The sequence below is a fragment of the Hylobates moloch genome, unplaced genomic scaffold (assembly GCF_009828535.3).
Source record: "Hylobates moloch isolate HMO894 unplaced genomic scaffold, HMol_V3 SCAFFOLD_18, whole genome shotgun sequence".
Classification (NCBI taxonomy): Eukaryota; Metazoa; Chordata; class Mammalia; order Primates; family Hylobatidae; genus Hylobates; species Hylobates moloch.
This window is the reverse complement of record NW_026652293.1, coordinates 32,432,038-32,446,188: the sequence shown is the minus strand read 5'-3', so window position 1 is coordinate 32,446,188 and position 14,151 is coordinate 32,432,038. Positions and strand designations below refer to the sequence as shown.

Below are 14,151 nucleotides of genomic sequence, written 5' to 3'. Positions count from 1 at the left end.
CTAAAAAATGTTATTTCTTCCCCTGTATTATTATTAATTAATATTACTATCATTTAGTCATCAGACCTGGTTTTATTTTTTTAAATACTGCATCCTCTTATATCCCCACATTCTCTATACCACATATGCAAACAGATTCACCAATATAAATTCTCACCTTCATTTTGTTCAAATTCATCTAACACCTTGTCCAGGTTGTAAGCTTCTGCTTGGAAGTAATTCTCCATCGGTGAGGAAACAGCACTTAAGAGACTTGTTTAAACCTAAAAAGTAAATGCGTATTACATTTTGAGTTACTAAAATATAATTTATAAATCTTAAGTATATACACAAGGATAAAATCTCTTATAAATCTTTCCAGGTAATGGTAAACTATAAAACCTGGCATCCCACTGGATAAATTATAAGATCTTTAAGCTAATAAATTCTAAAAACCTGTAAGCTGACAATCAACAAAATATAACTAAATATAAAAGGCTGACTTGGTGATCATTTCATGCTTCAACAGACACATTTCAGATGCTGGGAAAGGAATCATTGTTTGGTATAAAATTGTTTCTGTTAAAGAACAAAGCTTACAGAATTTTTTCCAAATGGGAAATGACAGGAAAGTTTAAGTACAGGAGTAAGGGATACTAGTTCCAAAATGCTAATGATGACTCTGACCTGGTTATTCCTTTTTTTTTTTTTTTTTTTTTTTTGAGATGGAGTCTCACTCTTGTTGCCCAGGCTGGAGTGCAATAGCTCCACCTTGGCTCACTGCAACCTCTGCCTCCCGAGTTCAAGCAATTCTCCTGCTTTAGCCTCCCAAGTAGCTGGGATTACAGGCAAGCACCACCATGTCCAGCTAATTTTGTATTTTTAGTAGAGACAGGGTTTCACCATGTTGGCCAGGCTGGTCTCAAACTCCTGACCTCAAGTGATCCACCCACCGCAGTCTCCCAAAGTGCTGGGATTACAGGCATGAGCCACGCACTTGGCCCTGACCTGGTTATTCTTGTAACCCTCTTCAAGTACCATTTCTAAACCATTTCTTTAATGTTAATCGATCCAAAAGCATCCTCGGGCATACACTAGATGATACACTAGGTGTGTCAACGACTTAACAGATGCTAAGGGCACATAATAGGTGTTAAGTAAATGCTACCTATTATCTCCTTTTTTCCATCCATTACCATGATCTCCACACCTATTTCCTTAGTGTTTCAAATTTTTCTTTCCAAACTGAAAATTCTGCTTGGCTTCTTATTGATATAATACAGGCAGGGGAGGTCAAATTACAAATTCTCCAAAAAGTCTGAGTAAGAAACATGAAGAAGAGAGAAAATCAGAAATGTAATAGCCTGTCTTTGTAAACTTTAAGTCAAATATAATAAGTGATGAACTTTCTTTGACTTACTAAGGTAGTTTCCTCTTCTCTGAGGTATATAAAAGTGTCAATGATATTTCCCTCATTTTACAAATACAAAAACAAGCTCAGGGAATTTAACTGACTTATTCAAGTATTTCCCGGCCAGGCGTGGTGACTCATGCCTGTAATTCCAGCACTTTGCAAGGCCAACGTGGGTAGATCACCTGAGGTCAGGAGTTTGAGACCAGCCTGGCCAACGTGGTGAAACCTTGTCTCTAGTAAAAATACACAAAAAATTAGCCAGGCATAGTAGCGTGTGCCTGTAGTCCCAGCTACTCAGGAGGCTGAGGAGGGAGAATCACTTGAACCCGGGAGGTAGAGGTTGCAGTGAGCCGAGATTGCACCACTGTACTCCAGCCTGGGCAACAAGTGTGAAGCTCCATCTCAAAAAAAGAAAGACTATTTTCCCAAGAGTATTAACTTGGTTAACATTTATAGATTGGCTATTAGGTTATTTAAGTATAGGTAGGCAAATAAGCTACATAATCTGTGAATGATTTTTTTCTGGAGACGGAGTCTCACTCTGTCACCCAGGCTGGAGTGCAGTGGCTCGATCTCAGCTCACTGCAACCTCCCCCTCCTGGACTCAAGCGATTCTCCTGCCTCAGGGGCTACAGGTGTGTGCCACCATGCCTGGCTAATTTTTGTATTTTTAGTAGAGACGGGGTTTCACCATGTTGGCCAGGCTGGTCTCAAACTCCTGACCTCAAGTGATCTGCCCACCTCAGCCTTCCAAAGTGCTGGGATTACAGGCATGAGCCACTGCACCCACCCCATAATCTATGAATTTTTTTAATATCTATCTTTGTTGTCTAATTATTTATAGGTCAAAATCATTTTTATATGCATGCCATTTCAGATAGGTTGCACATTTAATCTGTCTACTAATGCTAAGAGCAAATGAAATTTCTCACAACACACAATCTGACACATTCAATATACATCTACAATATTTAACAGCATTTTATGGTCATTATAAAAATATTAGTAAACAAATAATCAGATTAACATATTTACCTACTGCATCTACTATATGCATCTATACGGTAATCAAGTCTCAGATATCATCCCTAACATTACAAAGCCTATAATTTAGTCAACAGTAAACAAGGCTAAGTAAGAAAATTTAAATAATAAATGATTTTAATAACTCAGCACAGGAGATAGCAAGTGATTAATCTGTCAGATAAAATTAACAGATAAGTGCTACAGAATAAGTAGTACAGAAGTTCAAGAGGTTATTTAAGTTCATCATTCTTCATTTGATCTTTTTGCTCAAATATCACTTTCAAAGGGAAGTGTTATGTGAACCCCCAGAAAAGGTGATGGCTCCCCTTATAAGGGGACAGATAGAGACAGGAGGCAGCCAAGGGTACCCCAGCAAAACCCCGTCTTCAAGTTTAAAACAGCATGAAGGCCGAAAAACCGAACTGCCCATCCTGTATGAAGCCTGCCCTTTTCCAACTGATTTTTTTTTTTTTAAGTTCCAGGATACATGTGCAGAACATGCAGATTACATAGGTATATGTGTGCTGTGGTGGTCTGCTGCACCTACTGACTTATCCTCTAAGTACGATCCCCACCCCCGCAACAGGCCCTGGCGTGTGTTGTTCACCTCCCTGTTTGATTCTTTCTGAATGCCCACCTGTGCACTGCGCACTGGGAGGTCGGGGTGGGGCCTTGGGAAGTTCACTCCGTTTGCCTCTCCTGTTCCTGTGCGGTAACATGGGATTCAATCTGTGAGATGGGGGCCTGTTAACAGGAACCCCTCTCACTTTGCTGAGTTTTTCCTTTTTTGCCTTCCCCCTCACCCTTCAAAGTGTCTGTGAGCCTAGGCAGGGTGCGGAGGCTCACGCCCGTAATCCCAGCACTTTGGGAGGCCGAGGCAGGCAGATCACAAGGTCAGGAGATCAAGACCATCCTGGCTAACACAGTGAAACCCTGTCTCTACTAAAAATACAAAAAAATTAGCTTGACGTGGTGGCGAGCGCCTGTAGTCCCAGCTACTCAGGAGGCTGAGGCAGGAAAATGGCGTGAACCCGGGAGGCGGAGCTTGCAGTGAGCTGAGATCACACCATTGCACTCCAGCCTGGCCGACAGAGCAAGACTTCGTCTCCAAAAAAAAAAAAAAGTGTCTGCGAGCCTAATCTTTCCTGGTTGTGTGACAAGAACCCGCTTTTTCTACAACAACAATCCCTCATGGCACCCCATTCTTGGTCCTTAAAATATTTATCACCATCTATAAATACACATCAGTGTGATTATTTGTCAATCTCTCCCACCAGACTGTAGGCACCACAAGGGCACCCACCAGACTGTGTTCACCATGTATTCCTGGTGATTCACATAGAGCCTGATGTGCTAATGTGGTATCTATTTCAATTAATACTTGCGGAATGAATAAATGAACAGGGTATAAGCAGCTGGTCAATAAGTTGTACTGAATTCCAGTTACAACAACTGATTCAAACAAGCATTAAAAAGGGATGCTAAACTATTAAGTAAATTATTATTGGGGAAGAAACTATTCACAGTGCCTCACATTATCATTCCACAGGTAAATCACCCTAATTTCAAAGAAGGAAATGTATGTTTACAATGAAGAGATATAGCAATCATCACCTTAGCCAAATGATTTAACTCAGTACCACCACAACAGTTTAACAAGCTGACATTATGCACTTTCCAATATGATGCAATGAGAAATATAAAACATCACCTATACAGTATTCTTGCCAAAATATTTAGCCGATTTAATCATGAGGAGACAATAAGACAAATCTAGAATGTGAGGCATTCTATATCTGATCTGAACTTTCCAAAATATTAAATGCGGCTGGGCACAGTGGCTCACATGTGTAATCCCAGTACTTTGGGAGGCTGAGGTGGAGGATTGGATCACTTGAGCCCAGAAGTTCAAGAGCAGCCTGGGCAACATCAACAAAAATAAAAATAAAAATTAGCCAGGTATGGTGGTGCAGCTACTCAAGAGGTTGAGGTCGGAGAATCGCTTAAGCCCAGGAGTTTGAGGTTACAGTGAGCTATGACTGCACCACTGCATTCTAGCCTAGGTGACAGAGCAAGACCTTGTCTTTAAAAAAAAAAGGAAAAAAGATTATTCTCAACTAGAACAGACAAAATATTAAACAACCAAGTGTCAGGCACTGACTTGATTCTGGACCAAGAAAACACACATATACACACACACAGCATAAAATAACGTTTTGAGAACAATCTCAGAAGAAATTTGGATATGGACGATACATTGGGTGACACATTGAATTAATTATCATTTTCTTAGATGTGATAATGGCATTCTGATTTTGTAGGAGAATGCCCTTACTTGTTCTCTTAGGAGATGCCTGCTGAAGTGTTTAGGGAAGAAGCATTGTGTTGTCTGCAACTAACTTTTAAATGATGTGAGAGTGTATGTGTGGGAAGGGGAGAAAGGTGTGCAAAAGGGACAAAATGGTAAAAACTGATAACTCTAGCTGAAGGATACATGGGTCTTAATTGTTCTAGTCTTTCCATTTTTCTGTAGGCTTAAGATTTTTTAAAAGAAAAAAGGGCACACTGAGCTGATGGGTGGTAAACATTCCTTCCTACTCTAAATAAAAAAATTCTAGACAAAACTAATTATTTTAAAGAGGTTAGCACTTTGGGAGGCCAAGGTGTGAGATCGCTTGAGGCCAAGAGTTTGAGATCAGCCTGGACAACATAGTGAGACTCCGTATCTACAGAAAATTTTAAAAATTTGCTGGGTGTGGTGACACATGCCTGTAATCCCAGCTACTCATGAGGCTGAGGCAGGAGGATTGCTTGAGCTCAGGAGACGGAGGTTGCAGTGAGCCACGATGGCAGCACTGCACTCCAGCCTCGGCAACAGAGTGAGACCCTGTCTCAAAAATAAATAAATAAGTAAAATTCTAAATAAAATATTTTAAAAGAGTTTAAACAGTCAAATTCAAAAGCAAGAAAGAGAAATACACAGATGCCATAAACCTAGAAGAAAAGCAGGAACTAAAGAGTGGCAGTCCATAGGAGTATCAAAACTAGACAGCAACCTTTAAGCCTGGGTTTTGAAAGGTAGCAGGAAGAATAAGAATTACTGGCTGCAAACATAGAAATTTATGCACCAGAGGGGCCAAACTGAGCTTTCTACATGAAGCCAGGAGCTACAGAAAAAGTCCCCTCCATGGTCCCAAGACTCAGCAATGGAACAGGATGGAATGGAGTGCCAATAAAATCAACCATGAGAAATTAGAATTCCTAACCTAGTCCTCACACAGGAGAAAGAATGATATTAAGTATTCTCATCCAGGAACATAACAGGGTTTGTCTTTATGCTAACCCAGCTCTTCCTATGAGTTTTAACAATGTTTTTAACTTTAAAAAGTCATTAAATATCAGATAGTCAGGGGAGAGGGTACATGCAACTACAAAGGAGTAGCAATAAGGATCTCTGGGGTGATAGAATTATGCTGTATCTTAACTCTGATGGTGAATACACAGCTGCAAAGAAGGCTGACTGGACTGCGACATCACAGCTGCAGCTACTACAGAAGGGAAAAATGGATTTTTGTGACTTTGGTGGATAACTGATAGCTTTTGCTACAATGGGTGGAAACTTCCTAAAAAGGCAACGCCTGAAGGATGAGATTTTGGCAAGTGAAGGCAGAAAAGGGCACTCTCTTCTCACACTCCCATGTAAAAAGGCTAAAGGAGGAGAAATAGCTTGCCAACTGCAGACTCAGAGTTTTGGTGAAGAAGGCATTGCTGCCAAGTACCTCTGCTCCATCCTCAACTGAAGAGAAAAGGGGCTCAGTTTCCTATTAAACACTGCTGGTCCCATGCCTTTCCTTACAGCTTACATGGAAAAGTCAGATAAGTCAACCAGAGTATGCAACATTCCATTAGTGAGTAGTGTAATCAGTTTTTGTAATCTTTCTCACCTATATACCCTCCACCATTTTCTACCCCTTCTGAAAGGAAAATCTTGGGGCCCCAAAATCACTAAGCTAAAGGGAAAAGTCAAGCTGGGAACTGCTTAGGGCAAACATCCCTCCCATTCTATTCAAAGTTACCCTACTGCTCAATGAGGTAAATGCGCATCTGTTGCCTCCTTTGGAGAAGCTAATCAGAAACTCAAAAGAATGCAATCATTTGTCTTTTATCTACCTATGATCTGGAAGCCCCCTCCCTGTTTCCAGTAGTCCTGCCTTTGCTTTGAATTGTCCCGCCTTTCCGGACAGAACCAATGTTCATCTTACATATGTTGATTGATGTCTCATGTCTCCCTAAAATGTATAAAACCAAGTTGTGCTCTGAGAACCCTGGGCACATGTTGTCAGCGATACAAGAGTTAAGAAGAAATCACTTACGCAGATAGTAAGGGTATGAGAGTCCTCGGTAAGGCTTTTCTTTTTAATGAAAAGCTGCCCCAAATCATTTTCTTTTTTCTTTTTGAGACAGAGTCTCACTCTGTTACCCAGGCCGGAGTGCAGTGGCGCGATCTCGGCTCACTGCAACCTCTGCCTCCCGGGTTCAAGAGATTCTCCTGCCTCAGCCTCCCGAGTAGCTGGGATTACAGGCTTGTGCCACCATGCCCGGCTAATTTTTGTATTTTTAGTAGAGATGGGGTTTCACCAGGTTGGCCAGGCTGGAAATCATTTTCTAACAAAGAGCAGTCTGTGAAGTCGAGCTGCAGACATAAGCAAGCTGGGAGCTTGCATGGGTGAATGCCAGCAGGAACTAGGGACTAGACATGCTCAAGATGGAGGCTCCATCTTCCCTTCTCTGCCAGCCACATGTACAGTAAGGAGCAGATAAGACGGTGCCTGCCAAGGAGAAAGTTCGTTTGCATAATAAGATTAGGGTGGGGCAACCAGCCTTCCCTGCATGCTATGTAAACTTCATACCTGATGGAACCAATCTGTGAGCTCAACGTAAATCAGACACCGCCTCCTCAAGCTGGACTATAAAATCTGGTGCATTCACCACCTGCCAGTCTTTTCCCTCAGAAGACCCCTCTCTCTCAATAGAGAGAGCTGTTTTTCTTTCTCCTTTCTTCTGCTTATTAAACCTCCGCTCCTAAACTCCTCGTGTGTGTCGGTGTCCTAAATTTTCCTGGCACAAGACGATGAACCTTGGGTATATACCTCAGACAACACAGTTGCTTCATCACGACCTCTTGAGTGTCCTCAACCTTGGCAAAATAAACTTTCTAAATAAACTGAGACCTGTCCCAGATGTTGGGACAACTGAGTTCCTCTTCAAAGACTCAACTTCCTGGTCATAAGTTGTAAACAATCCTACCCCCTCTTCTGTTAAGCCTAACTGTTTCTTCTTTACCGCCACCCCTTCACAAATCACACATTTACCCTATTTGGAAAAGTTTAAGCCTTGGCCAATCAGGATCAGCTTAGATTGTGCAGTCCGACCCAGCCAATAGGGGAAAGACACAGAAACAGGAACTGTGTTAGGGTTAAAAACCCCTTCCTTCGTTTGGTGTGCTCTTGTATTTGTAACAGGCATAAGCAGCACCCTTCTGCAGAAGTAAAGTGCCTTGCTGAGAAAATTTCTAAGTGCAGGTTTCTTTTCGCTACACTGAGCACTTGTTTCCAACAAATCTGGGGGCTTGTCCAGGATCCCATTCTCCTTTGGGAGGGGCTAGTGATTATCTTTCATGGGGAGACGCATCCCACTGCCTCGTTGTGGTGGCCCCAGGAGTGGAGGATCGACTCCCACCCAAGGTGATGAATAAATCCAGACTCTCAGCAACATGGGCTATAGGGAGGATCCTTAAGAATTCCGCAGCGACCAGATAACTCTGTGCATAGACCAAGATAAGAAATGTCGCTATTGGGGCGACAAAGTATTCCTTGGTGGTTGGGATCTCTGCAGGTTGAAAGTGTGTGAGTGAGACACGCCATTGGGTGCGAAGCGAGTGTGGAGTCCGGACTTGGTTCTGTGGTCACCTTATACAGCTTAGGGCAGTTTTCCAGTCAGGGGATTACACCAACCCGCCAATACTAAGAGGAACCTAAAATTCCGACAAGGGCAGCAGCCAATAAGGACGAAGTGGGTGCTCACAAGAGTGCAAGAAACCTCCAGTGGTTTCCAGTGGGAAAAGGGGAGGCTCAGCTTCTAGGACACGGGAGTGCAAGAAATCTCTAATACAAGACATTTAGCCTCACCAACTGCCAGGATGGGAAATATCCCAAGTAAAACAGGGACTATAAAAGGCCAAGCAGACAATAAAATTCCCCCTGACAGTCCCCTATGCCTTATGTTAAAATACTGGAAGGATAATGAAAGGACGAAACACAAGAAAAGACAGCGTATGATAAAGTATTGCTGTTTTATTTGGACTAAGGAACCCATCCTCAGACCTTCAGTCTTTTGGCCAGAGTTTGGGTAAAATGAGGACTGGATATGTCAACTCCTGATCCAGTAGGTCAATGATAAAAGTCCAGTTTCTCAAGAGGAAATAGACGATGCTCTATGTTAGAGAAAAAGACCTGTCCTTCTCTATCCCCTAAAGGATGAGAAAGCAAAGCCAAACTCAATACCTCCCAAAGACGACCTACCTAAGTCAAATTCTGTATCTAAAGATGCATGGGATCCTCTAGACCACCTTCCCCTGCCTACCCCTCCACCCTAAGCAGAACACTCAGTCCTTCACCTGCCTAACCCTCCACCCCAAGCTGAACACTCAGTTCTTCCCCCATATAACCCTGCCCCATGGGCCTTGCCACCCCACATCCCCGCTGGACAGCCACCTGAACATGCCCCTTCCTCAGGAAAGCTCCAGTGGAAAATAGAACAATGCCAAAGGGATATCCAAAACTTTCCTTTCCTCTCTTCCTCAAAGAAGTCTGCCCTAACCCTTTTTCCCTTAAGGGAAGTACCACTAGGAGGAGGGGATATTGGCTTTGTAAATGCCCCCTTAACTAGTTCAGAGGTTAGAAATCTAAAAAAGGAACTCAAATCACTGTTAGATGACCCTTTTGGAGTTGCAGATCAAATTGGACAATTTCTGGAGCTACAACCGTACACTTAGGCTGAATTAATGTCTATCCTAGGTATTCTCTTCTCAGGAAAGGAAAGAACCATGGTCTTCAGGGCTGCCATGATAGTCTGGGAGCGCAAACACCCTCCTGTTCAAAATGTCCTTGCAGCGGAGCATAAATTCCTGGCCCAGGACCCTCAGTGGGATAACAACAATGAAGCCCACTGAGAAAACGTGATAGATCTCAGGGATATGATAATTAAAGGGATTCAGGAATCACCTCCTTGAATCCTAATATTTCCTGAGCATTTAATGTACAACAAGGGAAAGATGAAGGGCCCATAGAATTCTTAAACAGACTTAAGGAACAGATAAGAAAATATGCAGGTTTAGACATAGAGGACCCACTGGGACAAGGGTTGTTAAAGCTCCACTTTGTCACCAATAGTTGGCCGGACACTACAAAAAAAATACAAAAGATAGAAAATTGGAAAGATCATCCCATAGAGGAACTTTTAAGAGGCCCAAAAGGTGTATGTACAGACGGATGAGGAAAGGCAGAAGCAAAAGGCAAAGATTATGCTGTCCACCCTACAACAAGGAACTCTTCAACAGGGAGCCCAGGAAAATAGAACTTGTAGACCTTCTAAGCACCTGGCTGTCTGACCCCTATACAGGAAGCAAAGGGATGAAACCTGAGAGTCAGGGAACAGGGAGGGGGAGAAGGGAAAACAGATGTTTCTAGTGTGGAAAGCCAGGACATTTTAAGAGGGAATGTCCCGAATGGGAGAGGGAAAAGAAAGTCCTTCCACTCATGACATTTGAAGAAGAATAGGGGGGTCAGGGACTCTACATCTTCCATCTTGAGTCCCACCAAGAGCCCTTGATAAATTTAATGGTGGGACCCAAATCAGAGATAGTCACTTTCTTAGTCGATTCAGGAGCAGCTCGCTTTCCCTATGTTTTCTCCCATCAGGCTTAGCATGTTCAGCAGAAAACCACACTGTCTCAGGGTTTATGGGGAAGGATTCGGGGCAAAAATTCTAGAGGAAACCAAAGTCAAATATAAGAACAAGTTGACCACTACTAAGTTCTTGTTAATTCCCAAAGCAGGAACTTATTAGGAAGGGACTTAATGTTAAGATTAGGCATAGGCCTATACGTTAATTAGGGAAAACTCTTTACCTTCCTTAAACCTGGTCACCATTTTGGAAGAAAGCCAAATCCATCCCGACGTATGGTCAAAGGAAGGAAATCGAGGAAAGCTACAGGTTCCTCCAATCCATGCCAAATTAAAAACTCCCAGGGAAGTAGTAAAAACAAAACAATACCCTATTCCCTTGGAAGCCAGGATAGGTTTAAAACATATAATTGAAAGCCTTGTCCACGATGGACTCCTTGAACCCTGTATGCCCCCTTATAACACTCCAATATTGCCTGTAAGGAAGCCAGACAGGTCATCCCGGCTAGTGCAAGACCTCCAGGCTATTACTCAAATAGTTCAAACCGCCCACCCGGTTGTTCTCAATCCTTACACCATTGTCAATAGAATCTCATACAACCACCAATGGTTCACGGTGACAGATTTAAAAGATGCCTTTTGGGCTTGCCTTTTAGCAGAGGACAGTCGGGACATGTTTACCTTTGGGTAGGAGGACCCTGACTCTGGTAGAAAACAGCAGTACCAATGGACAGTCTTGCCCCAAGGGTTTACAGAGTCCCCAAATCTATTTGGTCAAATATTAGAACAAGTTCTAGAAAATTTCTCCCTGCCTTCATCCATAGGCCTTCTCCAGTATGTGGATGACCTGCTCATTTCAGGAGATAACAAGAATCAAGTAAGAGCAATTTCAGTTAACTTCCTAAATTTCCTAAGGGAACAAGGGTTACAGGTCTCAAAGAATAAACTCCAATTCGTAGAACCTGAGGTGAAATACCTAGGACACCTAATCAGTAAAGGCAAACAAAAGATAGGACCCAAACAAATTGAAGGTATGGTATCTTTGCCTTCACCCGTAACAAAGCAGGAACTTAGGAAATTCTCAGGATTGGTTGGATATTGTCATCTGTGGACTAACTCTTATACCTTAAAAACAAAGCCCCTATATCAAAAACTCACTCAAGAAAGACCAGACCCTGTAAACTCTCCTTTGGACCCCCATCAGAGATCCAACAGGTAGAAGAATTAAAACACCTACTTGTAACAGCCCTCGTTCTGGCCTTGCCCTCCTTAGAATAGCCATTCTACCTTTTTGTTAATATAAGCAAAGGGGTGGCCTTAGGAGTACTCACCTACAAACATGGAGGCCACCGATGGCCCATAGCCTTCCTGTCAAAAATCCTTGACCCCGTAACCTGTGGATGGCCTGAATGCGTCCAATCCATAGCAGCAGCTGCCTTGCTAACAGAAGAAAGCAGGAAAATAACCTTTGGGGGAAACCTCATCATAAGTATCCCTCATCAAGTCAGAACTATTCTTAATCAGAAGGCAAGGAGATGGCTCACTGACTCAAGAATTTTAAAATATGAAGCTATCTTATTAGAGAAGGATGACCTAACACTAACCACTGACAATTCACTCAACCCCGCTGCTTTCCTAACAGGAAATCCAAACCCAGAAGAATCTAAGCATAAATGCTTAGATCTAATCAGTTCTCAAACTAGAGTCAGACTGGATCTAAGCGAAACCCCTTTCCAAACAGGGCATCACCTCTTTATAGATGGTTCCCCCTGGATCATTGAAGGAGAAAGGTACAACAGGTACTCCATAGTTGATGGGGAAATCCTCACAGAGGTAGAGTCAGGAAGACTGCCAAATAACTGGTCTGACCAAACATGTGAATTATTTGCATTAAACCAAGCCTTAAAATCTCTGCAGAATCAAGAAGGAACTATTTACACTGACTCCAAGTATGCCTTCAGAGTAGTCCAAACCTTTGGAAAAATCTGGACTGAATAAGCCTTCATCAATAGTAAGGGCCAAGATTTGGTCCATAAAGAATTAATTTTGCAAGTATTAGAAAATCTTCAGCTGCCAGAAGAAACTGCGGTTGTCCATGTCCCAGGACACCTAAAGAACCCATCTTTTGAAAGCCAGGGAAATAACCTCGTAGATCAAATAGCTAAGCAAGCTGCCTCTTACAAAGAGGCACCCATTTTCCATCTATTCCTTTGTCTCCCCCTCTAGCTGCGATCCCCATCTTCTCCCACGCAGACCTTTCTCTAAAGAAAACAGGAGCTCAGGAGAGCCCAGAGGGAAAGCACGCGATGGAAGGGAAATGCTGTCTAAGCCCCTCATCAGGGAAATATTGTCACAGCTTCATCCAGGAACTCACTGGGGTCCTCAAGCTATGTGCAATGTAGCCCTCAGAGTCTATGCGTGTGTAGAGATATATACCCTCACTAGGCAAGTGGAGGACGGTTGCATCGTGTGCAGAAAAACTAATACGCAAACCCTAAAGAAGCAGCCTCCCACGGGAAGAAACCCAGGGTTAAGGCCATTCCAAAGCGTCCAAGTTGATTAAACTGAAATGCCCCCAATAGGCTGCCTCAAGTATTTACTAGTCATAGTAGACCATCTCACCCACTGGGTAGAAGCCATCCCCTTCCCAAGCACAACTGCCAGTAATATAGTCAAAGCACTGTTGGAACATATCATATCCAGGTTTGGACTAATAGAGAACACTGATTCAGACAATGGGACCCATTTCACTGCACACAACATTAAGGGGCTAACCCAAGCACTAGGAATAAAATGGGAATATCATACTCCCTGGCATCCACCTTCATCAGGGAGGGTAGAAAGAATTAATCAAACTCTAAAAAATCACCTAACCAAATTAATCTTGGAAATCCAGTTACCATGGACAAAATGCCTTCCCATTGCCTTACTAAGCTGGATGGAGGATGACTTTGATGAGTTGAGAGAAGAAGGCTTCAGACGATCAAACTACTCTGAGCTACGAGAGGAAATTCAAAACAATAGCAAAGAAGTTAAAAACTTTGAAAAAAAATTAGAAGAATGGGTAACTAGAATAACCAATGGAGAGAAGGGCTTAAAGGAGCTGATGGAGCTGAAAGCCAAGTATCGAGAACTACGCGAAGATTGCAGAAGCCTCAGTAGCAGATGCGATCAACTGGAAGAAAGGGTATCGCTGATGGAAGATGAAATGAATGAAATGAAGAGAGAAGGGAAGTTTAGAGAAAAAAGAATAAAAAGAAATGAACAAAGCCTCCGAGAAATTTGGGACTATGTGAAAAGACCAAACCTACGTCTGATTGGTGTACCTGAAAATGATGGGGAGAATGGAACCAAGTTGGAAAACACTCTGCAAGATATTATCCAGGAGAACTTCCCCAATCTAGCAAGGCAGGCCAGCATTCAGATTCAGGAAATACAGAGAACGCCACAAAGATACTCCTCGAGAAGGGCAACTCCAAGACACATAATTGTCAGATTCACCAAAGTTGAAATGAAGGAAAAAATGTTAAGGGCAGCCAGAGAGAAAGGTCGGGTTACCCACAAAGGGAAGCCCATCAGACTAACAGCTGATCTCTCAGCAGAAACTCTACAAGTCAGAAGAGAGTGGGGGCCGATATTCAACATTCTTAAAGAAAATAATTTTCAACCCAGAATTTCCTATCCCGCCAAACTAAGCTTCATAAGTGAAGGAGAAATAACATACTTTACAGACAAGCAAACGCTGAGTGATTTTGTCACCACCAGGCC

The 14,151-nt window shown here is 42.7% G+C and overlaps 1 protein-coding gene across 2 annotated transcripts in view; it reads right to left on the bottom strand.

Moving 5' to 3' along the window:
• Window positions 1-14,151, bottom strand: part of ZFYVE9 (zinc finger FYVE-type containing 9) — a 211,203-nt gene that overhangs the window by 118,907 nt on the left and 78,145 nt on the right. For both annotated transcript variants that reach the window (XM_032137658.2, XM_032137659.2), the window contains exon 3: window positions 158-263. In XM_032137658.2, the coding sequence (XP_031993549.1) occupies window positions 158-227 (70 nt within the window). In that variant the 5' untranslated portion in view covers window positions 228-263. The remainder of the gene's footprint in view (window positions 1-157; window positions 264-14,151) is intronic.